The sequence below is a fragment of the Vulpes vulpes genome, chromosome 12 (assembly GCF_048418805.1).
Source record: "Vulpes vulpes isolate BD-2025 chromosome 12, VulVul3, whole genome shotgun sequence".
NCBI lineage: Eukaryota > Metazoa > Chordata > Mammalia > Carnivora > Canidae > Vulpes > Vulpes vulpes.
The window spans coordinates 142957471-142981654 of record NC_132791.1 but is presented as its reverse complement, the minus strand read 5'-3'; the positions used below and the strand labels follow the sequence as shown (position 1 = coordinate 142981654).

General features: G+C 47.5%; 1 protein-coding gene across 9 annotated transcripts in view; it reads right to left on the bottom strand.

Moving 5' to 3' along the window:
* TOM1L2 (target of myb1 like 2 membrane trafficking protein) overlaps nt 1-24184 on the bottom strand; it is a 118846-nt gene that overhangs the window by 51854 nt on the left and 42808 nt on the right. For all 9 annotated transcript variants that reach the window (XM_026005629.2, XM_026005627.2, XM_026005628.2 and 6 more), the window contains exon 2: nt 7137-7221. In XM_026005629.2, the coding sequence (XP_025861414.1) occupies nt 7137-7221 (85 nt within the window). The remainder of the gene's footprint in view (nt 1-7136; nt 7222-24184) is intronic.

Here is a 24184-nt window from a genome sequence, read left to right as displayed (position 1 = left end):
AGCAAACTCAAAGAAATGTGAATAGAGTTGTGTGCAGAACAGTGCATAACGTATGCTACTCTTTGGCTTACAGAAGGACAACATACATACACACATAGTACACATGTTAGCAGAGGGAAGAGCACCTCTGGAAGGAGCCCCAAGAAGCTGGTAACTTTGGCTGCCGCTTAGGAGAGGAATTGGGTGGCAGAGAGGAGCAAGTGAGGTTTTTCACTGGGCTGCTTTTGGCAGGCCTTTTGCATTTGCATCACATGCAAATATCTTTTATTCAGAATGATAACTAAACCACTGGTGTGGCGGTACACTGAAGAAACAACAGACAGACATAGAAAAAAGAATGGCCAGCTCCTTGCTGAGGCCTGGATGTTCAGCTCCTCCTCAGTTCCATGGAACCCCTTTTTGCCCTGAGAAAACTTAATTAAGTCTCCCCAAAACCCAAAGAATTGTGTTTTTAGGTAGTGGAGCTAATGTGGATTCCCAGAGGCATGTTCATAAGCTGACTGGGACCTGGAACTCGTTCTTCCTTAAATCCCAGTTAGGGTGGGGAGTCAGGGTCCTCAACCAGCCCTCTTCTAGTAGGTGCAGCCCTTGGGTCTAACAAATAATTTAGTTTATTCTAAGCCAGGATCCAACAAAGCTGTGGGACTCATGGCTACCTCTGGCAGGAAACCCCTGCTCCCTGATGCCCCCAGTCCAGCTGCAGGCTGGCCCTCTGCTATCACCAATGGGCTCCAGCCTTCCCCTGATCAACATATCAGTCTATCTGAGTCTTTCAAAGGCTGACGATTTGTAAGTCAGGGACCTCCTATTCCTCCAGCTCTGAAACATTTATGCTCTCTTTACCAAAGGGAAAAGTCCTTTCAAGTACGTGTGAAGAATCTGGGGGGAGGGAGGGTGGATGCTCTGCTAATCAGTCTAACCTAGACAGAAATACACAGAAGCAAGCTAAGGCTTCCAGAAGACATTTAAATCACCCTGGGTCACCTAGTTCCCATCCCCAACATGGAACGTGGCTGCTTGCATGAATTCTTGGTTTCTGAGCCCAAAGGCTGATGGGACGAGGCTCTCTGGGGAACGGGTCCCTGCCAAGCATGTTTGCAGTATGGCTGCAGTTTCCAAACAGGGATGCTGATTTCTGCAAATATGGGACTTGACAAGCTCCTGGCTTTGAGGACTGTTTGTGGACTTGAGCTGGTGAAGGTCAGTGGCTGCTGGCCAAGAGCGTGGATTGACTTCCTCTCTCTCAAAGGCTCTGCCCAGCCACGGTCAGCCCCGACCCACGGCTGCCATCCCTCTCAATCCAGTTTCATCCCTCTCCTCTTGAACTTCCAGGGAGCAGAAAAATGGGAACAGCCTCCGAGGGCTGCAATCACTTAGAGCTCACAGAGCAGAGAGTGCACAGAGCTCTCCCAGTGTGGGGGTGATGGTGGTGGTGGAAAATCAGAGAGTCAGCAGGCTCCTGGGTTAGAGTTAAAATGGAAATTCATCGGCGGGAAGTACTGCCTCAGAGTGACTGGGTGAGCACAAAAGCAAGTATTTATCTCTCTCCCTGGGGGAGAAGCTTCAGAAAGGAAGATCAAAGTCATGTCAGAGGAATTGCAAAGTTTCCAGCAGCAGCAGCAGATTAGACAGCAAGGAGCTGGAAACGGGGAAAAGAAGAGAAGGAAGAGTCAAGAGCCAAGATGGAGCAGGGAGAAGGAGCAGGAGGGAAAGGGGCCCTGTGAGATGCCCCACTGCCTGGCAGCTTTCAGCAGAAAGCTCAGCACCCCAGGCCTCAGGATATGGCCTCTGGGCCATCCCCAGCCTCCCCAAGGTCTCCCTCACCCCAGACTCCTGAGAACCTTGCTTTCTAGTCATACTTGAACTCATCTTGTCCTGTGCCCCAGAACTGCTGCTTCTGAGCCGCTTTCTCCTCATTCCCTCTGAGAAGGATATGGCTGCCCCTCCTCCACCACCCCGGGACTCTTCCTCTTCCTCCCCTTTTCTCTGCTGCTACCTTGGTCTGTTGCAGTTATGGGGTGTTCACTCCTCTACATGCCCCCTCCTCCAGCTTAGAGACCGACCGGGCACAAACATTCCTGGAGCAAGGGAAGGTCCACAGGTGGTCATGGAAACGAGCCAGGTCAGCTGATCCTTCTGGAGATACACATCAGAATCACCTGGGGAGCACGTGCCAAATCCACACACCTGGGCCTTAACTAGGAAGGTGCGGGCAAGGCGTGGCAAACCGGTTCTAAAACATTGCCGGGGGCAGCCCATGTGGCTCAGCGGTTTAGCGCTGCCTTCAGCCGGGGTGTGATCCTGGAGACCTGGGATTGAGTCCTCGTCAGGCTTCCTTCATGGAGCCTGCTTCTCCCTCTGCCTGTGTCTCTGCCTCTCTCTCCTTCTGTGTCTCTAGTGAATAAATAAATAAAATCTTAAAAAAAAACCCAATAATCACTGGTTATTAATGACCAACAATTCAAGGTATGAGGGATGGCCACGCAAGGCCTTAGGATGGAGGGCATCTCAGCCTTGGACATTTCAGGGAAAGCCCAAGGAGGGACCTATGGGGCAGTTCACCCAATCTGCACCCACCAGGACCACAACCTCCCAGAGGTGAAGCTCTGAATGACTAAGTGTAAGCAGAGCTTTGATGGCTGCAGCCAGGTCAACCTGTGCTTGCATCCTGCCTCTGCCCTTCCTAGACACACTGTGAGACCTCTGGCAAGTGACCAAACCTCTCTGGACCTGTTTCCTCAACATGGGCTGCCCCTACCTTCTAGGGCTGTTGCAGGGCACTGCACAAGCTGGTACAAGCCAGGGCTCCCGTGGCGGCCCAGTACACAAACGGCAAGCACTCAGAGAATGGCAGACAGGGTCAGGGCCATCAGCCTACAGAGGTCATCATCAAGGACTGGCCAGATAACACTACCGATGAAAGTGGTGAAGGAAGTCACGTGCAGTTTAAGTCCTTACCACGCAAGTCTTTTTTTTTTTTTTTTTTTAAGATTTTATTTATTCATGAGAGACACACAGAGAGAGAGGCAGAGACACAGGCAATAGGAGAAGCAGACTCCATGCAGGGAGCCCAACGTGGGACTCGATCCTGGGTCTCCAGGATCAAACTGCTGAGCCACCTGGATTGCCCAACCATGCAAGTCTTTAATGGATAAAGAGCAAATCCCTACGTAGAACACAGACATGGATACATACATAGGCAGACACTTCATAACTATTTACTACTTTAATCCTTACAATGAGCCTATGTGATAGGCAATATTGGTACCCACACTTTGTAAATGAGGACACGGAGGTACAGGGACACATGGCAAGGGAGCAGAGGGCCTAGAATTCTGGCTCCAGAATGAATGAGGGATGGCCCTCATTCCCACTATACTCCTGTTCCTATGTACATGTTGCACACCCTGCCCACCAGCCCAGATGTCCACCTTCCCCCTCTGACATCCACCCACCTCACCTGGCTGATGCCCCCATATGCTGCAAGACTCCACTTGGGTGTCACCTCTTCCCAGAAGTCTTTGCTGCTGACATTCCCAGAGCCAGCCAGCTGCTGTTGCTCTGGGCCCTCTGAGAGGCAGCTTCTCTTGGCACGCTGTGTTATGATTATGTTCTGCATTCCCCATCAGACAGAGTCCGTTAAGGACTTCCTTCTCTATTCTTATTTACCAAATGCTTGTCAAGAGTCAATTACATGTACACTGTGCTTGGTGTTGGTATAAAATGGTGCGTGAGACAGAGTTCTGCCCTCACGGAGTGCACAGTTGAGGGGGCGCTGTCAGGGGAGATGGCCACTCTCACAAACATCACACCGACATGTACATTTACACGGTGACAGTTGTGGTATAATAGAGGGTACTGTGAAATCACATCGGGGGGATCTGTCCCAATCAGGAAGAGAGGGGTGTCAGGGAAATGAGATTCAAACTGAACTCCAGTGAGTGACAGAACTGATCAGTGAAAGGGAGAGCTGAGAGGGAAAGAGAAGGATCCAGGACGAAAGCCCTAAAGCAGGGACCATTAGCTGAACTTGGGAGTTTCTTTCCTGCTTAAGAAGAGATTTGACAATCACCTCACTGTAGAAGCCAAGATAGAAAATCGCCAGGTGTCCTTGAAGGGGTCTCATTCAAAACCCAAGGACCTAGAGCTTGGGCCACTTTAGGAAGAAGGGGAGTAAGTGCTGGGAAAGGAAGGTGACCCACCTCCTAGACCCTGGGAGGTGGAAGCTCCACTTTAACACATATTCATACATCCCCACATCCATGGAGAATTGCAAATGGGGTATAGGAAGCATGGAAAGTCCAAGGAACTGAAAGATCAATGGGGCTGGAGGATGACGACAAGGGGAGAGGGCCCCAAGGGGAGCAGCAGAGGGACCAGGTTACCACACAGGATCCACTGAGGGTTTGGACCCTGAAAGAAGGCTCCTTAGCAAGGAGCAACTTGATGAGTTTCTAAGAGGCGGTCAGTGGACAAAAGGAAAAGGGGAAATGGTAGAGAGACCACTTAGAGGATACAGCCTGACTCTAGGGATGCCAGAGGAATAAGGCTCTTTACCCCTGACCTGAACCACCATTCCAAATACTCCCTCCCCAAGTAGCACTTCCTCCTCACTCTTCCTGTTCCCCAGATGGCTTGTGTCCCCAACACACTGCCCTTTCATCCTCTCATCTATACATCACCTTCTCTTCCTGCCCTACTGAGGCCCAGACCAAAGCCTGCCCCCTGTGTCTGCTGGGCACACACCTTGGCCACGGCCTGTCCAGTGCCACCGGTTGAGCCCCTCAAGAGCAGCCAGGGAGCACCTTGGCATTTTAGAACCAGCTGCATCTCCATCTGTGGGGTCAATTAATGTGACTGGACAACTGGAGAAAGGAGGGCATGAGAGGGGGACATGAGAAAGAAAGGACCCCAGTGACTCTAACATCGGAAATGCACAGCCCCGAACAACTCTTGACCCGGCTGTGTGCCAGGCACCAAGGTGACCACCTACACTGAGAGGCAATATGCCATCTTTGAGGGAAGATGCCCAAACTTAAACCTCCAGGGCAGGCCCCTGCCCCCAGCTCCATATCCCTCTGCTCCTGGACAGGCAGCATCCCACCTGGGGCCTAGCAGGCAGCTCAGAGCTGACCTTCTGATCTCTGCCCCTCAGCCCACTCCCTCCCTGCGATAGCTCAGCCCTAAACACTGCAGTCCTCCTGACTCTTCTCTGCTCTCACACCCATGTCCACCTCTGCAAACCCCACTGGCTCATCCTTCTAAACTATTCTGAAGCTGATCATTCCTCTCTCCCTCCTCTACTGTCATCCAAGTCGAAACTGCCATCATCCCACATCTCCCAACTGGCTTCCCTCTTTCTACCCTCTGCCCTTCCCATCCCAGGCCAGGCCATTCCAAACACGGAAGCCAGGTGATCTCTTTAAAATGAACGTTAGACTTCGGGCGCCTGGGTTACTCAGTGGGCTGGGTGTCTGCCTTCAGCTTGGGTCGTGATCCCAGGGTCTTAGGAGCAAGCCCTGTATGAGACTCTCTGTTCAGTGGGGGAGCCTGCTTTTCTCCCTCTGCCCCGCCCCCTGGCTCATGCTCTCTCTCTCAAATAAATAAATAAAACCTTTAAATAAATAAAATGAGCATTAGATCATGCCCCTCTCTGCTGAAATCTCCTCCCAAGTCAAGGCCAGAGCCCTCCAAAAATAAATAAAATGAGCATTAGATCATGCCCCTCTCTGCTGAAATCTCCTCCCCTCCAAGTCAAGGCCAGAGCCCTCCATTGTTTTTGGATGGGAGCATGTCTGACCCCTCCTCACTCTCTCCACTCTGGCCCCTCAAGCCTCTTGCTAGTCCTCAAACATACCACCCCGCCATCTGTCCCAGGACTGCTGTGCTTGCTGCTCCCTCTGCCTGGAAGGTTCTTCCCTGGTGTCATCCTCATACCTCACCCCCTCATCTCCTTCAAATCATTCTTCAATGTCACCTTCTTAAGTGAGGCTTTCCTTGACTCCTCCACTTAAAATTGCTGATTCCCAGGGGCATCTGGGTGACTCAGTCGGATAAGTGGCTGACTCTGGATTTCAGCACAGGTCATGACCTCAGGATGTGAGATCAAGTCCCGTGTCGGGCTCTATGCTCAGTGCAGGGTCTGCTCGGGATTCTCTCCTTCTGCCTTGAGCATATGCATGCGCTCTCTAAATAAATAAATAAAATCTTTTAAAAATCCTGCTAACTTTCAGCCTTCACCCTCCCTAGCTTCACTTTGCTCCAGTCTTGTCACCAGCTGACCATGTAACGTGACCACATAATGTAACACATAATAGCTTCAAGGGCATCTGTCCTGCTCCCTGCCATGCCCTGGGCTCGCACACTAGGGCCCAGCATGAGGTAGTCACTCAGTAAATATCTGTTCACTAAAGGCAGGACCAGCTCCAGATTGTACACAGCAAAGCTGCAAGTGCCAGCACCCAGATGCAAGCCCAGGGTTGCCAGAGTCTGGCCTGTCCTCCTTGGCACTCTGGGGATGGCTGGAGAAGGCTTGGCTACAGTAAATACTGTCCTGTGTGGTGTGGGCAGAGGGCTGAATACAGACAAATCTGGAAAAATGTAAACAGGACGTAGCCGTAATGCACAAGAACCCACCCGGCAGTGCAGGGATGTGAAAGGGATGGCCCCTGCCAGAGACACTTGATGCTCTGTGCCTCACGTGGACCTTCTCCCTCTATGGACACTGTGGGGCCTCTCCCTCCTCCAGCTCCAGTCCAGCAAAGCAGGACAGAGATAGCCTCACGTTGGTGAAGGGGAGGCAGAGTCAGGGAGGAGGGCAGGAGGAGGTGATGAGCACTGGGGGACCAAGTAACCAGGAGACTTCATTTTCACTGTGATTCAAAGCAGGTCATTACAAGAGGGCGTCACTGCTGTAAGCCAAGCACTGCTGTTGCAGTGGGACTGGGAGTGGGAGTGGGCAGCATGAGAAAAGATAATGAAGAATGTCCATTTATTAAATGCCAAAACAAACAGCCTGGAAACAAAACACGAAGTAAAACACCACCACCCTAAAGCCCTGACAGGCTGTGAGTGACCCCCAGGAACCAACCAGCTTTACGGGAGATGGCAGGGGTGGGGGTGAGGGGCACACATACCCTTCCTCTGTCTCGTTGATAATGTCACAAATCTCCATGTTCAGTGTCCAGTCCTCGCTTTGCAGGGAGCCATCTGTTGCCTTTTCTGTAAAGTCAGAGAGAAGATGGATTTACATTTCTCCCAGAATAAGGGGGCCCTGGCAGGAAACAGGAAGGGACCAGAACCACCATATTCTCCCCACCAAGCAGATGGGCTAAGCCAACAGAGCAGTTCTAGGGGTGCTGCATTCACAAGGGAACATCCAGAGAGAGAGAGAGAGAGAGATCTGGCCCTGAGTTTTGCAAGATGAAAAGTTCTGGAGGTTGGCTGCATGACTGTGCAAATGTCCCTAACACTTAAAAAATGGCTAAGATGGCAATTTTTCTGTTATGTGTATTTTCACACAATTAAAATTTTCAAAAATTAAATTTTAAAAACCCTACAACTCCCTTAAGGTAGGCATTATTCCCCTCCACATTTAAAAGGAAGGAAACAGGCTCAGAAAGGTTGGTTATTTGGCCAGGATCTCATCATCTGATTGAAGCTTACTGGCATTCAGTCTCAGGTTGGTCTGTCTCTAAAGCCTAGACAGCTGCATGACACTGCCCCGCCTGCCGGCAAAGCTGGACTTCGGATCTGAAGTTACAGCTCAAATTCTAACCCTGCCCTGTCCTAACTGTACACTTTATTAGAGGGTTAACATCACCACCATTTTGTTCCTATAACCCACACTTCCACTGCTACTCAAATAATAAAACAGATGACCTCCGCATATGCTGGAAGTGTCCTTGTTTTTTTTTTTACATAACATACTAGAACTCACACATCCAAATGAAGGCTGCACTTGCAAGCAGTGACAACATGCTCCAAAAATATAGCTGTTGCTCAAAACATTTGTGCAACAGCTTTGGTCTGCATTTAAAAGCCTCATTGTTTTAATTTTTGCCAAAAAAGACACATCCCCAACTTTTCCACCCCGTTTATTAATCAACCAGAGTCCCCAGAGACTCCTGACCCCGTTGGAACAAGGAAACCCACCCACAAATGAGGAGGATCTGCCTCGGGCGAATGCTGGGCATGCAGCAGACTGGGCAGGGCACTGGGAGATTGGAGGAACCCTTCACCAAAGTCCACAATGGTGCCACGCTGGCAGGGCCAGAGGCAGTATTTGGGGGTGTGCCTACAACAAGAGGAGAGCATGTGCAGAGAGGGAGAAGAAGCCATGTCAGAGACTGTTCAAGGCAGACGGGACCCAGAGATGTTGCTCCCCTGTCCCATCCACTGCATGCATGTAGAAAACAGGGGCCACATCAGGAGAGCCACTTTGGGGTTGGGGGGTAGGGACAAGAGCCATGGTGGGAAGGGGAGCGGTAGGGATAGGCCTTCAGGAAGAATGGCTCGAAGCCCCAGTGGGCTTGGCCAGGAGAAGCAAAGGCTAAAGGCAGAGGCTACAGGAAGCGTGGGGGGACAGGCACAAGGCAGCACCTGGGACAGACACAGCAGAATGCTCTCTTGGCCACTGGGCTTAAGCCAGAGGCGGGGGTTACAGCCAGCTTTCAGAGTGGGTAAGGGTGTGGGTGACAAGACTTGCGCCTCCAGCCCCTGCTCTCCCTGCCACTCCTCAGCTGTCCCTGCACAGCCCTCCCCTTCATGGTGTCCGGCCCCAGAAGAGGTGATAGCCAATGAGGTCGCTGCACAGCAGGGGAGTGTCCGTGGCCACAAACACAGAGCACATCCTCATGATGAAGCCACTCTGCCTGCGGGTGTGGGCTTTCCACCCTTCTGAGCCAGCCAAGGGGACAGGCCATCTGGCCAAAGGACCATTCAGAGCTGGTCATCTGTCCCTGTCACAGCACCGGCTGCAACACGGCCTCACGAGGAAGAAAGTCTGTGACTGCACTTTGGTAGGGCCATAGGGACACTGTCTTGGGACGCTTAATGGAGGAAATATTAAATCAATGAAACCTCATTTCCAAGTTCGGTTTAGCAGCAGAATCCATTAACCTTATATTCACCCGCTCCCTTCCTCCAATAATACCAGGAAGGGGTTCAAAGGCATGATAACTTATCCTCTGGGTAGCGCGTTCTATTCAATTACTGGGATTCTGAGTTTCCAAGCTAAAAGATATATACTCGTTTTGATTATAAAGAATCAACCCAAAAAAGAATGCTGCTTTCTTTTCATTTTGCTGGAAATGCCACATAAATATGACCGTGGGTATTTGGCTCCTCTGAAACAGATGAGGGAGGTAAGGCTGACAAAGGAGCTCAAATCAGTTCTGATTTTTCTCCCCTCATGAAAGAATTCCCAGCAATGGGAACAAAGTTGTATTTGATTGCCCCTGGAACTGCAGCCACTCAATGCGGGCCTCCTCACTCCATCCGGTCCCCAGGCCAGAGGAAGCAAAATTCAATCTCATTTCTTTTGTCACGTAAATCGTCAAAACCTAAGATAAATCCTGGTGCAAGAGCAGAAACACAATGCTCCAGGGAGCAATGGGGCAAGTCATTCCCACTAGCCAGCCCTTGGGACAGATAAAGATCAAAACGCCAGTGACCCTGGCTGCAAAAGCTGACCTTTCAGAGTTCTCTGGTGAAATGCTAATGGCCAAGGGCTGCAGGACAGGACAGGACAGGGTAGGGCAGGGAGGGCAAGGCTGGGCTGAACAGAGCAGGGCACGGCAGGGCTGGGCAGGGCTAGACTGGGCAGGGCTGGGCAAGGCAGCGCTGGGCTGGACAGGGTAGGGCTAGGCCGGGCAGGTCTGGGCAGAGTAGGGCAAGGCAGGGCTAGGCAGGGCTTGACTGGATTGGACTGGGCAGGGCTGGGCAAGGCAGGGCTGGGCAGGGCTAGACTGGGCAGGGCTAGACTGGGCAGGGCTGGGCAAGGCAGGGTTGGGCTGGGCAGGGCAGGGCAGGCTGAGCAGGGCTGGGCAGGGCTGGGCAGGGTTAGGCAGGGCTAGACTAGGCAGCGCAAGGCAGGGTTGGGTAGGGCTGGGCAGGGCTGGGCAAGGCTAGACTAGGCAGGTCTGGGCAGGGCAAGCTGAGCAGAGCAAGGCAAGGCAGGGCAGGGCTGGGCAGGGCTGGGCAGGGCTGCACAGACAAGGCTCCCATTAAACCTTCAGTACAAGACAGTTAATGTTATCCTAATGCTGTTGCCATGGCATTCTCCCCATTCAGAAAAGGCTGCCTCTAGCGTGGAGAAGGCTGGGGATGCCCTGAAGCCTGGACCCTGCCGTCAGTAATAGCACTCTCTCAGGCCTGGTTTTTCTGTGCCCCCACCCCCACCCCTACAGCCTGAAATCCCAGGCAGTCCTGCTGGGAGGAGCCTCACAATCCAGTGGCATGGTTTCTTGGCTGCTGCTGTCTACACTTTGATGTTAAATATAGTGACTTCAGAGCAGCCAGCACCAGAAGGCAAGAGAGGGCTGGCTTCAGCATTTTGTATTCAGCAACATCCTTTCGGTGAGAATGGAGGAAAAAAATGGCCAAATTATCTACCTCCCCAACAATCAAGGGTGTGGGTAGGAGCCCAGAGGCACTGACACAAAGGAAGAACATTCAGGGCAGCTCTATGCCAGGTGTAGGGGGAAGAAGCAAAGGGACTTTAGGTGGGCAGGAAGCTTATCTGATAATATGCACCAATAATGGGAGATGAGCCTTCTGGATTACTATACGCTAGTGAGGCAGGTTGGCATATACCAGTCAGGTGGAAAGAAAAATCAATCCTGACATTCTACACAGAGCCATTATTGTCTATTGCTTCAAATTCCTAACATGCTTTGTGAATGTTAATTGCAGCTGCTCCTCTTCCACTGGAGAGACAAGAGAATGAATTCCAAATACTCATTCCTATTTTATAGGATGTCCTTTTCTCCAACAGCTGTCCCTACTCTTCTGTCACCCCTCTTCAAAGGAAGATAACAGAACAAGAAGGTACACAAAGTATGTCTGCTTAGCCTGTAGACTTTGTGAGGCAGCTTTCCCTGTAACTTAAGGCAAAACAAAACAAAAACAAAAACACCTCATAGTCCCCATACCTTTTACTCAAGATTGGCAGAGCCTGAGATGTGCCATGCACTGCCTGTGCAGGTGGAGAGAGGGAGATGATTAAGACTCTACCTTAAGAGATCAGCATAATGGGAGAGGCAGATAGGCAGTTGGTTAAGAGACAGTCCAGCCTGAACAGTAACAGAGGAGAGCCACAGCTCTTTGGGGGGCTTGGATACCTGTGCCCTAGATACTGGTACACAGGAGCTCAGAGGAAATTAATGGCACCCCACATGCTTCTCTAAGCAGAACACAAAGGTGGGCAAGATATGCCAGGAAGAACCAGCCAGTGACTGTGTGAAATCCCAGAGAAAGCTCCTAAGCCTCTGTCTTTCACTCCCCAACTAGAGAAGCACCAAGGGAAGGCATGACGTAGAGTAGTGCTTCCCAAATTGGCTGCAGGTTAGAATCACCAGGAAGCTTTTTTTTTTTTCTTAACATTTGTTTATTTAGAGGGGTGTACAGAGAGAGCAAGAGAGAGAAACCCAAGCAGACTCCACACTGAGCACAGAGCCCAACATGGGCTCAATGTCATCACCCTGAGATCATGACTTGAGCCAAAAAGTTAAGAGTCAGACACTTAACCAATTGCACCATCGAGCAGCCCTTCACCAGGAAGCTTTTTACAAGTATTCCTGCCTTTGAGCACCTGGGTGGCACAGTCAGTTAGGTATCATGATCCCAGAGTCCTGGGATTGAGGCCCATGTCAGGCTCCCTGCTTCTCCCTCCCTCTCCCTCTGCTGCTCACCCTGCTTGTGCTCTCTTACTGTTAAATAAATAAAATCTGAAAAAAAAAAAAAAAAAAAAAAAGAAGCATTCCTGCCTTGGTCCCATCCCACACCTTCTGATCAGAACCTCTAGGGCACAGCGCCAGTTGCTGACGTGTTCTAATAGCTCCCCAGTGGCTCAACATACACCTAGGGTTGAGAACACAGAGGAAAGGAGTAACACAAGTGGACTGCATGGCTATGAAGTGCCGGACCCTGGGGACAAGTAGAAGGCAAGACAGTCCAGTTTCCGCCCTCATGAAGTTCCTGGCCCACAGGAAGACAGGGAATCAAGTAACCCTGGTTCCAGTCCTGGCTCGGCCTCTGTGATGCTGAGCTCTTAGGACTATTTTTGCCTGTTTCTTCTCTGAGCATTAGGTTTCCTGACAAATGAGCTATTGGGCCCAAATGATCTCTGATCCTCACCCTCCTCATCCCCCCAACCCCAACCCCACTCTGATGGCATGTTGGCCAATATATACTTTTCTTTTTTGGCTTATTTCACTTGATATAACATTCTCAAGCCTTATCACGTTGTAGCATGTGTCAAAATTTCATTCCTTTTAAAGGCTGAATAATATTGCATTGCGTGTATATATCACATTTTGTTCATCTATTCACCTGTGGATGGATGCATGTTTGTTCACAACTTTTGGCTCCTGTGAATGCTGCTAGGAACATGGGTGTACAAAGATCTGTTTGAGTCCCTTCTATTTTTTTGGGTATATACCCAGAAGTGGAATTAGTAGATCATATGGTAATGCCATGTTTAGCTTTTTAAAAACTGCCAAACTGTGTTCCACAGAGGCTGCATCATCTTACATTCTCATCAGCAAGAGATAAGGGTTCCAACTTCTCTACATCCTTGCCAATACCTGTTATTTTATATCTCAGCATGGTGCACTTCCTAATGATATGGTGACACTGAGCACCTTTTCACAGGTGCTCACAGGCCGTGTTTATTGGCCATCTATTTATCTTCTTATCTATTTATCTTCTTTGGATGAATGTCTATTCAAGTCGATTTTTGAATTAGGTAGTCTTGCTAAATCTGTTTATTGGTTCTGACAGGTTTTCTTTTCTCCCCATGAAATCTTCAGGGTTTTCTACATATAAGGGCATGTCATCTTATAATTGAATTCCAAAAGTTCTTTATATATTCTTTATATATATTCTTATATATTCCTTTATCAGATGTATATTTTACAAATCTTTTCTCCCATTCTGTATGTTATCCTTTCACTCTCTTGATAATGTCCTTTGATGCACAAAAGTTCTTAATTTTGATTAAGTACAATTTATTTTTTTCTTTTGTTGCCTATGCTTTTGGTGTGATAGCCAAGAAATCACTGCTAAATTCAATACCATGACACTTTTCCCCTGTGTTTTCTTCATTTTTTAAGAAAGATGTTATTTGTTTGTTTGTTTGTTTGTTTGTTTGAGAGAGACTGAGAGAGGGCACCAGTGGAAGGAGGGATAGGGAGAGAATCCTCAGACTCCCCACTGAGCATGGGACCCAACTCTGGGCTCGATCCCACAACATGAGATCTGGACCTGAGCAGAAACCAAGACTTGGATGCTTAATCGAGTGAGCCTCCCAGGAACCCCTCCCTGTGTTTTCTTCTAAGACTTTTAGAGTTTTATCTCTACCCTTAGGTCTTTGATCTATTTGAATTTTCCTATGGAATAAGGTAAAGGTCCAACTTCATTCTTGTGTGTGTGGGTATCCAATTATCCCAGCACCATCTGTTGAAAAGACTGTCCTTTCCCCAGTGAAAGGTCTTGGCACCCTTGTTGAAAATCAATTGACCGTATGTAAGAGGGGTAATTTCTGGGCTTTCTATTCTGTTCCATTGGTCTGTATCTGTCCTTATGCCAGTACCATACTGTTCACTGTTCTGATTACTGTGAGTTTTTGAAATCAGGAAGTGTGAGTCCTCCAACTGCCTTTCCTCTTCAAGATTGTTTTAACTATCTGAAATCCCTTGAGATTCTATAGAATTTTAGGATAAATTTTTCTATTTCTCAAAAAAATGTTGGTGGATTTTGATTGAGGCTACATTGAATCTGTAGACCACTTTAGGTATTCCTGTCATCTTAAAAATATTAAGTCTTCTATCCATGAATATGGGATGTCTTTCTATATGTCTTCTTTAATTTCTCTCGGCAATGTTTTCTAGTTTTCAGTGTACAAGACTTTTGCCTCTTTGGTAATTCCTAAAGATTTTATTCTTTTTGATGCTACTGTGAATGGAACTGTTTTCTTAATTTCCTTTCCAAATTGTTCATTGTATAGAAACAAATTATTTTTGACAGTTGATCTTGTACCCTTCTACTTCTGAATCTGTGTAAGATCTAACAGTTGGATTTTCTTCATGAAATCTTTAGGGTTTTCTACACATAAGGTCATGTCATCTACAGAGACAATATTGCTTTTTCCTTTACCATTTGGTGTTTTTTTAATTTTTATTTATTTTATTTTATTTAAATTTATTTATTTATTCATTGAGAGAGAGAGAGAGAGAGAGAGACACGCAGAGACACAGGCAGAGGGAGAAGCAGGCTCCATGCAGGAAACCCAATGCAGGACTTGATCCGGGGTCTCCAGGATCACGCCCTGGGCTGCAGGCGGTGCTAAACCGCCGCACCACCGGGGCTGCCCAGTTTTTTTTTTTTAATTTTTAAAGTAGGTTTCCACACCCAGCATGGAGCCTAATAAAGGGCTTAAACTCACAACCATGAGATCAAGACCTGATGGGATGCCTGGGTGGCTCAATGGTTGAGAGTTTGTCTTTGGCTCAGAGCACTATTCCAGGGTCCTGGGATCTAGTCCCAAATCAGGCTCCCCACAGAGAGCCAACTTCTCCCGTTGCTTGCGTGGGTGTCTCTCTCTCTCTGTGTCTCTCATGAATAATAAATAAAATCTTAAAAAAAAAAAAAAAAGACCTGAGCTGTGATCAGGGGCACGTGGGTGGCTCAATGGTTGAGCATCTGCCTTCGGCTCAGGTTGTGATCCCAGGGTCCTGGGATTGAGTCCCACATTGGGCTCCCTGCAGGGAGCCTGATTCTCCCTCTCCTATGTTTCTGCCTCTCTCTGTGTGTCTCTCATGAATAAATAAATAAAGTCTTAAAAAAAAAAAAAAGCTGTCATCAAGAGTTAGATGCTTAACCAACTGAGCCACCCAGGTACCTCATTTGGATGCCTTTTATTACTTTTTCCTCTCTAATTGCTCTGGCTAGAACTTCCAGTACTATGTTGAAGAGAAGTGGTGAAAGCAGGCATCCTTGAGCTAACATACACTTTTACAAAATCTGATCATACACTGTTAAGAGCAAACATAGCTAAAGAGAAGACTCATTTGAGTCCTCACTGCACAGAAAGTAGGTTATCTGCTGGGGGGAGGGGTGTGTGAAAGGAGGAACTATATCAGGATTGAGAGGACTCAGAAAGCCAGGGGGCCTTGTATCTCTGCTTCCAGCTCCAAGGAAATCACCTTAGACTTCCCTGGTTGGAAAGCCTCACACCAGTCAACCTGCCCATGCTTAGCTCCAATCCAATATCCTCTCCAGAGACTCCTTCTATACCATCTCCAATTGATGCTCCGTGATAAGTTTTCCAGAACTTGAAGGCATGATCTATGCAAGGATTGAGCTTTCAAGATCATTCTAATGCTATTCTAGGAGTTTCTTCCAGGGGTGCCTAGCTGGCTCAGTCGGAGAAGCATGCAACTCTTGATCTTGGGGTCATGAGTTCAAGTCCCATACTGGGTATAAAGGTGACTTAAGGTGTAAATGAAACTCAAAAAAAAAAAAAAAAAGTTCCTTCTAATCTTATTGGCTTAATGAGCCCTGAGTATATTCTTGGCTCCATATTTAAACCTAAAGCTGCATGAAAGCAGAACATCTTCAGTTCCTCAGGAGGGTCCAATCTTATGCTGATGAGGGTCTATTAGAAATAAGATGATGATGGTAACCCTTCATAGGCCCCTGGGTGATAGGCATCAGGCAGTCTAGGTTCCCTGCTGTCCCTGTGTTCTCCCTTTGGACGCAGAAGCAGAAGGAGAGGACATCATGGTGGAGAGTATGAACAGGGTCTAAACTCAGACTTTGGGGAGTCCTACTTCTGCCAATTACCATGTGACCCCAGGGCAGTAATTTGACCTGTCCAAGCCCTTCTGTCGTCTGTAAAATGTGATCATAATAACAGCCCTTTCCTCACACAGTTGTTGTGAGACTAAACTAAACCACACACAACAAAGCACTTGACAGAGCCTCTAATACAGAGTTACATTCCTCCACAGGCCATGATAATCGCTGTTACTTTTATTATGACTACAGCTCCTGTGAAAGAGTCTGCCAAGGCTCCCCTGGCTTTCCCTTCCTTCAGCATTCCTGTATCACCACTGCCACCTACAGGTGGCACAGCTATCCACAGGCTGTGCCCAGCCATTCCAGGGCCCTAGGATGGTGTAAAATATCTCCAGCCTTTCTGAGTCCAGGTTCCTAAGCCTGGAGAGAGCTCCATGTCCAGAAGCCACAAAGGGCTCCCGTTCCAGAAGGAAGCCCCCAAACAGCTTGGCCCATCTGCAAGGTAAAGAAACAGCCACAGCACAATTTCCTGAGGAATCCAAATGTTAAAACTCCAAGAGGTGTTAGAAGATTCCCCATGAATTGCTCAAAATAGATGTCACATTTCCTGGACCTCTGGAGATGGGGTATGGGGGGTAGGGGATGCATAGGGGGCACAATGTTGCAGCTAGCTTCCCACTGACAGCTTCTTGCCCTCAAAGCTAGCATTGAACAACTGATCTCAAGTCTTCAAGGAACTAGCTCCCCTTTCTTTCACAATTAATTAATTAATTAATTTTTCAAAAAATGGAGAAGCAGAAGGGAGAATGGAAACTGAACTCTGCCAAGCACAACCTTCTGTTTGGGTCAGGTCCCTTACATTACCTTCTATAACCCTCCCTTCCCCTTCCTGGCAGGTTATCCCCATTCTAATAGGTGAAGAATATGAAGCTGAGATTGGTGACTGGCCCAGCAGTACACAGCTGGCAGATAAAAGCACTGCCAACCACATGACCCCCATCTTCCTGGAAGACCTAGACTTGGACTTAGACCCATCCCCCAAAAGAGGATGGTGTGGCAAGGAAGACCCTGGCCTCAAGAGCAGCCAGGTCCAGAGTTCCTGGATGCTGACCCCTCTGACTCTATAGACAGGGCTGAAAGATCTGGGGTCAGAAGGCTAAAACACAGTGCTGACAAAAGGTCAAGTCAAATTAGTTGCTGGATCGGCTTTCTCCCTTGTTCTTCTTTTCTTTTCTTTTTTTAAGATTTTTAAATTTATTTATTAATGAGAGAGAGAGAGAGAGAGGCAGAAACACAGGCAGAGGGAGAAGCAGGCTCCATGCAGGGAGCCTGACATGGGACTCGATCCCTGGTCTCCAGGATCACATCCTGGGCTGAAGGCAGCGCCAAATCGCTGAGCCACTGGGGCTGCCCTTCTTCTCTTATTAATAAACTTTCAATACCGGCATAATTTTAGATGTACTGAAAAGTTGCAAAGATCATACAAAGGGTGCCCTTCTCTAGGTTTCTGCTCACGTTCACATCTTACATAACCACTGTTCATTTGTCAAAACTAAAAAAATTACCATTGGTGCAGAACTGTGAACTAAACTCCAGCCTTGACTCGGATTTCTCCAGTTTCTCCACTCACGCCCCTTCTTATCCACGATCCAGCTTAGAATACCACACTGCCTTTAGTTGACCCTCTTTTTAGTCTTCTGTTTTCTTTAAAGACCAACAGATTCACCAAATCACGCACTTACTCTCCTGTCTGGAAAGCTCAATTCCAAAGGGCAGCTCTGTATGAGCCACAATTCCACACCCTGGCCTAATTAGGACACCACATCCTCCCACTCCCCAAACAAAGGAGTCCTTCAGGCCAGCCAAGCAACAGAGAAAATAGAAGCTTGTTAGCCACACAGGCCCGGGGCTGCTGATCCAAGTTCTTTTTTAACTGGAATTCCCTTGAGAGTGATCCACAGATTTAAAATGCATTTGGGGTGTGTTCTCTAGAAGCAGAGCCACTGGTGTGATGTATTCTCTTCTTTGTACTTACTGGAATATTTTCCGTGTGGAGTAAATGAGTGTGCAAGAGAGGAGCTGGGGGGAAGACATGGATTTAGGGCTGGGATGGCACTGGGCAGCTGGGGGATAAGAGGTTTCTGCAGGGGCCAGGCCCAGGCCAGGAGGAGGGTGTGGCAGTGGGTCCGGCCTGGCCAGCCCAGCTGGCTGCTCTCTACCAGCCAGGCAGGTGGGCCAATCCACTGGGCAGATAAAAGGGCCCCAGGGAGCTGCTGCTCAGGTTAGAGCTACCTTAAAGCAGAGCTGATACGTTGCCAATCTCTTCTTCCCCAGACTGCCTCTAAGGGGGCTGTTCATCTTGCCCATGTGCACTGTACGAGCAGAGGCATATGTGCAAATTTCACCATGTGCTGCCCAGGCCCGGGCCCTTGCTCTAGCTACTCCTGATTACAGAGATGTACATACTCAGGAGAGATTGCATGCCAGTCCTTGGGGAGTGGGAATGTACAAGGCCATCCAAAGGCTTCCCCAGTTTAAGTCAAATAATTGAGAGGCCTCTCTGTGCCAGAGGCTGTGGTACAGTGGGACAGAAAAATAAGCAAGATGGAGCCCCTGCCTTTAAGGAGCTCACCAGGCAGGAGACCTGAAAACAAGCAGCCAGTACACAATATGATGTGATGAGTGTTTTAATGGAGGGGAGGGGGGGCGAGGAGAAAGACTGATGGGCAAGATGATGGAGGAATAGCTAATCATGCTAGAGAAGGGGGAGGAAGGCTCTGTGAAGGCTAGGGAAAAGACCCAGCAAAATGAAAGCAGAGTTTTGGAGGAGGAGAAGGGATCCTCGCAGCACCAGTGGGCAGTGCAGAGATGGGACGGCCTGCCAAGGCCATGATGGAAAAGGCTGGGATGTGGTGAAGGGAAGCAGGGAGAGGAGACCAGCTGGGAGAGCCCTTTCATTTTCTGTAAGGAGCCTGGGCTTTCTGCAGGAGGCAATGGACAGGGCTTTTCAACAGAAGAGACAAGAATATTTGCGTTTGACACAGATCACTCTGATAACAGCGTGGGGGCTGTACTGGAGCGGAGAGACTACAGGCAGGAAGCAGGGCCAAGGCACCAGACCTGCTCCGTGGAGAAGGGAGAACAGGACAGCCTCTGGTCAAGGGCATGGTCATGAATTTGATGTTCTAGGGGTCAGTCCTGGCTTATTTGATTGGGGGCAAGTTCCTTAAACTCTGTGAACTATACCTTAGTCATCCATGAAATGGGCCAAACAGCTGTTCCTCCTCAACAGGATGGTCACAAAGATTAAAGGAACAAATGATGTAAAACATGAGATAGGGGACCTGGCACACAGTGAGCGTGTGAAAATATAAACTACAGTTTAGTTTTTAACACGTGCCTTAAGTGGACTAGACCTTGGGGAGGGCAGAAAGAGGGAGTGTCACTGTCTCCCAGGCTTTTACAGCAGCCTTCAGGCAGACAGTGAGGAGGCCACCCTAAGTCCCTCCCAGAGGGACCATGAAAGGGTTGCATTCTGTTGGCAAGGCACCAATCAGCCTAGGAGACCAGCCAGAGACCACAGGCATCACCCTGAGCCAAGCTAAAAAGCTGCCTCAAAGAGCGATTACAAAATTCCAAGCCAGGAGAAAGACTCCCCAAAGTTCCCCCAGGCTCACACCTGCTGTGCTCAGTAAAGCCTGAGTGCTTTGACTAACTCCTGCAAAGAGCTGTCCTTCAGAACTAGGTAAAGAGAAACACTCTCCTGGCCACCATCATAGCATTTGTAGTATTCAAAGGCATTTGTGGGGAGCAGTCAAAAGCAACCCATCAGAGTAAGGCTCAACTATTAGCTGATTTTCCCATCCGGAGGCCTCATCTTAGGAGGAAGAGCAACTACTAAAAAAAATAACCATGGTAAAACAGTAAAGTTAAATTCTTACTAAAAAATTAACACATTTTTAAAAGAATAATACCCACTGCTGGGAAGGCTGATGTGAAACCAGAACATCACATTATTGAAGGTAGCATACATCTAAGACCTCTTTGTAGAAACAACTTGGGCCACAGATATCAAAGGATATGCTGTAAAGGTTCTTACCTTTGACCTAATAATCTCTTTAGGACCCTGCTGCTTAAAGAAACATTTCAAAGAAAACAGCTACACAGCCCAGCAATTCCCCTCATAGATATACATACCCAAGAGACATGAAAATTATAATTAACACAAAAACTTGCACATGAACATTCATAGCAGGGTTATTCTAGCAGCCAAATAGTTGGAACCACCCAAACGGTGGATATCACTCAATGTGGTATGGTACATCCATACGATGTAATAGTATTTGGCAATACCAAAGAATGAAATTCTGATATGTTCTCCAACACAGATGAACTTTGAAACCACTATGCCAAGTGAAAGAAGCCAAACACAGGAGGACAAATACTGTATGACTTCACTTATGCAAGATATCTAGAGTTGTCAAATTCATAGAGACAGAAAACAGGGGTGGTCGCCAGCAGGGAGTGGAATGGGGAGTTAGTGTTGAATGGGGACAGGGTTTCAGTTTGCCAAGATGAGAAAGTTCAGGACATGGATGGTGGAAGCATCTGTACAATGATATGAATGTACTTAGCATCTCTGAAGTATACACTTGAAAATGGTTAAAATAGTAAATTTTATGCTATATATATTTTATCACAATATTTTTAATGGGAAAAAAGACCACCGGTTGTATGATTCCATCTATACAAAATGTCCAAAAGAGGCAAATCTATACAGACAGGAAGTAGATCAGCAGTTGCTTAAGGTCGAGGGAGATGAGACGTGATCACTAATGGGTATGGGATGATGAAAATGTTCTAAAATTGGTAGTAGTGATGGCTGCACAACTCTGCAAATACACTAAACACCATTGATTTGTACACTTTAAATGGGTGAATTGCACGGTATGCAAATTATATCTCACAAAAGCTGCTGAAAAAGAGGGAAAAGCTACACACAGGAGCACGTTCAATATAGTATTATTTAAAGTTCACAAAACTTCTCAAATATGATATGGCAAAATGATGGCTAAGTAAATTATGGTATGTTTATCAACTCAAATGAATATTACACAGCCATTATTAATATAGAAACATATTGTGAGGCATAAAGAAACCAAGACACAAAATTGTTTTTTTTTTTTAAAGGATGCACACAGATAATGCCTGGAAGAGAAACAGAAAAAAAATGAAAATAATCAGTGTTCAGTTGAGGCATTTGGCATAGAGGCAAATCTTTAAAAATTTTTTCTGTTGTTACTGTTTTATTTTTTTTATTTTTATTTTTTTGTTACTGTTTTATACACAGATAATAAGGATATCGTATTGCAACAGACTAAGAAATAAAATGGCAAACTCGTAACCAAAACTAAAATCCAGCTATTTGAATTCTTCCATCAGAAAGAGCCAGGCACCAGGCATAAGGCTGGCCTTTTTTATTGACTCTAAAGACTATTTTCCCTGTGAATAAAAGCCCTCTTACCCCAGGATCTTCCAAAAGACATTTTCATCCTGACCAGGCCTCCCTATTAATATGAACTCCCCTCACCCTCCAGTGGGTTACTCATGATTTGCTTTTTCACCACCTGGTAGGGGCCCCAGCTAGTCAAGAAGGAGCAAACCAATAGCCAATCTGGGCTGGCATGGGGCAGTGGGGGGGGCGGGGGGGGAATGCAGACATAGTATATACATGTGATTAGCATTCCAAAGACAAATACAACAGGGTTCTGAATCATCTGGGAAATTGCTCCTATCCATCAACATACAAAAATCAGGAATATCAACAGTGAGAACAAACAGGGAGATTACATTTAAATGTAACCATATTTAAATATGAAGAAGAGACCAGACACAGCATGTATTCCTACTTGTACAATATTCAGAGCTAAGAGACTTATCACACACAGGTTGTATAACTTATTAATGACGTGACTTTAAACAGTGGTTCTAACTGGGTCACCTTGAATAATACCAAACAAAGCTTGCCAAGGGAAACATGCAAATAAGATGATCATGTGGGGAATCCAGCAGGGAATGAGCATTTTCCTAGCATCTTGGAATTTTTATTATAGAAAAAGAAACATAGTATCTATCTGGCTTCCTCAGCACTGAAGACACAGCATGATGGCACTTCATTCTTCAATAGAGGGGGGTCCAAAGGGAGAAATGAACCTGACTTTCCCCACACATCACACCAAGGCAAGGTGGTATAAGGACATAGTGGCAGTCACATTTACTCAAGAAAGCCTGAGCAATGGGTGCATAGTACCCACCACCCCATGCAGCACAAATCACACCACACAAGTCCCAGAGGCCCTGGAAAGAGGCCTCACTATCTCCCTCCCTCTCTGAGGCCAGGACCTGCAAGCACAGCACCCTTTTCCCTGAAGAAATTCCAACCTCGGAATGTCAGGGCAAGTGAAACCTTCCTAGAGTGCACACTGGTGCAAACCACTATTTGGCCTCTTGAGAATGGCCAAATAACGGTGGGAATCCTAAATTTTCAGTTGATGACTAGATATTTTACGATATTAAGAATTTTGGTTAATTTTTCTAGATGTGATAATGAAACTGTGGTGATACTTTTATTTATTTATTTTATTTATTTATTTATTTATGATAGTCACAGAGAGAGGGAGAGAGAGAGGCAGAGACACAGGCAGAGGGAGAAGCAGGCTCCATGCACCGGGAGCCCGACGTGGGATTCGATCCCAGGTCTCCAGGATCGCGCCCTGGGCCAAAGGCAGGCGCTAAACCACTGCGCCACCCAGGGATCCCTGTGGTGATACTTTTAAAAGATGCCTTATCCTTTAGGAATACACATGTAGGCATTTATAGGTGAAATTATATGATGTCCGGGGTTCACCGCAAGATAATCCAGGAAAGGAGATGGGATGGGGGGAGGCCGGTATGGATGACCTGAAACATCCGTGGGTTGGTAATTGTTGAAATTTGCTGATAAATACATGCAAATCATCCTAACGGTCTCTTTTTGTACATGGTGGAACTCTTCTATAATAGAAAGAAAAAATATTCAGTAGGAAAGGCATAAAACCATTCATAATTTTGACCCAGCAATACCCCCCTAAGGAAATAAGTAAGGGGGAGGGAGGGGAGAGCTGATTCTGCAAAGTTGCCTAATTGCGGAAAAACTCTGTTACTCCCAACAAATGAGAGGATGGCTGAGCAACGAGGGTATATCAATAAGGCAAAAATGCTACATGGCTTTTTAAGATGATAAATACTTTGGCCTAGTCGCTAAGTGGAAATCGGTATAGGAATGCTAAGTGAAAAACAAGGCAGCATAACGTATTATGTGCATACTAATCACCACAAGGTAAAATGCGTGCTCGCATAATGGAAAGGGTCCAAAGAGAACACAGGAGGCTCCCTCCTTTCTTTAACTTCCAGTTTCCCTGCCTCCTCTCTCCCAGGCCCCGACATACACACACACACACACACACACACACACACACACACACACACGCATGCACGCACACCAGCTGAATTAATTGTGCTCTTCTGGGACCTGCGGTCCTCGCTTGCTGACTCTCCTCCAGCCCCTATCACCATGTAGTGACTCCTTCTGGACCTGCCTTCCCCAATAGACCTGGAATTCTAACAGCACACAGTAGGTAGTCAATAAGTGCTTGTCCATCGCGATAGAATATCTATCACTGCCCTCTGTGTCTTAGGCTTTGTTTTGTTTTTCTACAGAGCTATTCATACCCCCAACAACCCCTTCAGGAAAGGCATTCCTCAATGACTACCAGAGAACAAAGCTTCCATTTCTGATTCACAAAGTGCTTCTGCAATTGTGGGCTTGTGGAGAGAGGGGAGGCAAAACAAAATCAAGTGACTTCCGGTCTGGAGCCTCGCTGGACTACAGAGAAAAGCCTCATTTTGTTTTGCAAGGCCGCCAGGAGTCTCATTGGTGTGGTTCCTAATACCAAGTCCGGAGAGACTCCCCAAGTACAGCTTGGGAGAACAGGCCTTTCCTCGGCCATTTGAAAGGGGACTACTACGTGGCTGCTCTCGGTAGCTGGCACAGCAGCAAAGGGCAAGAGCAAGAGCACAGCCGGGAAACATAAAAGCCGTGGCCCACTCAGCAGCCCCAGGCTGG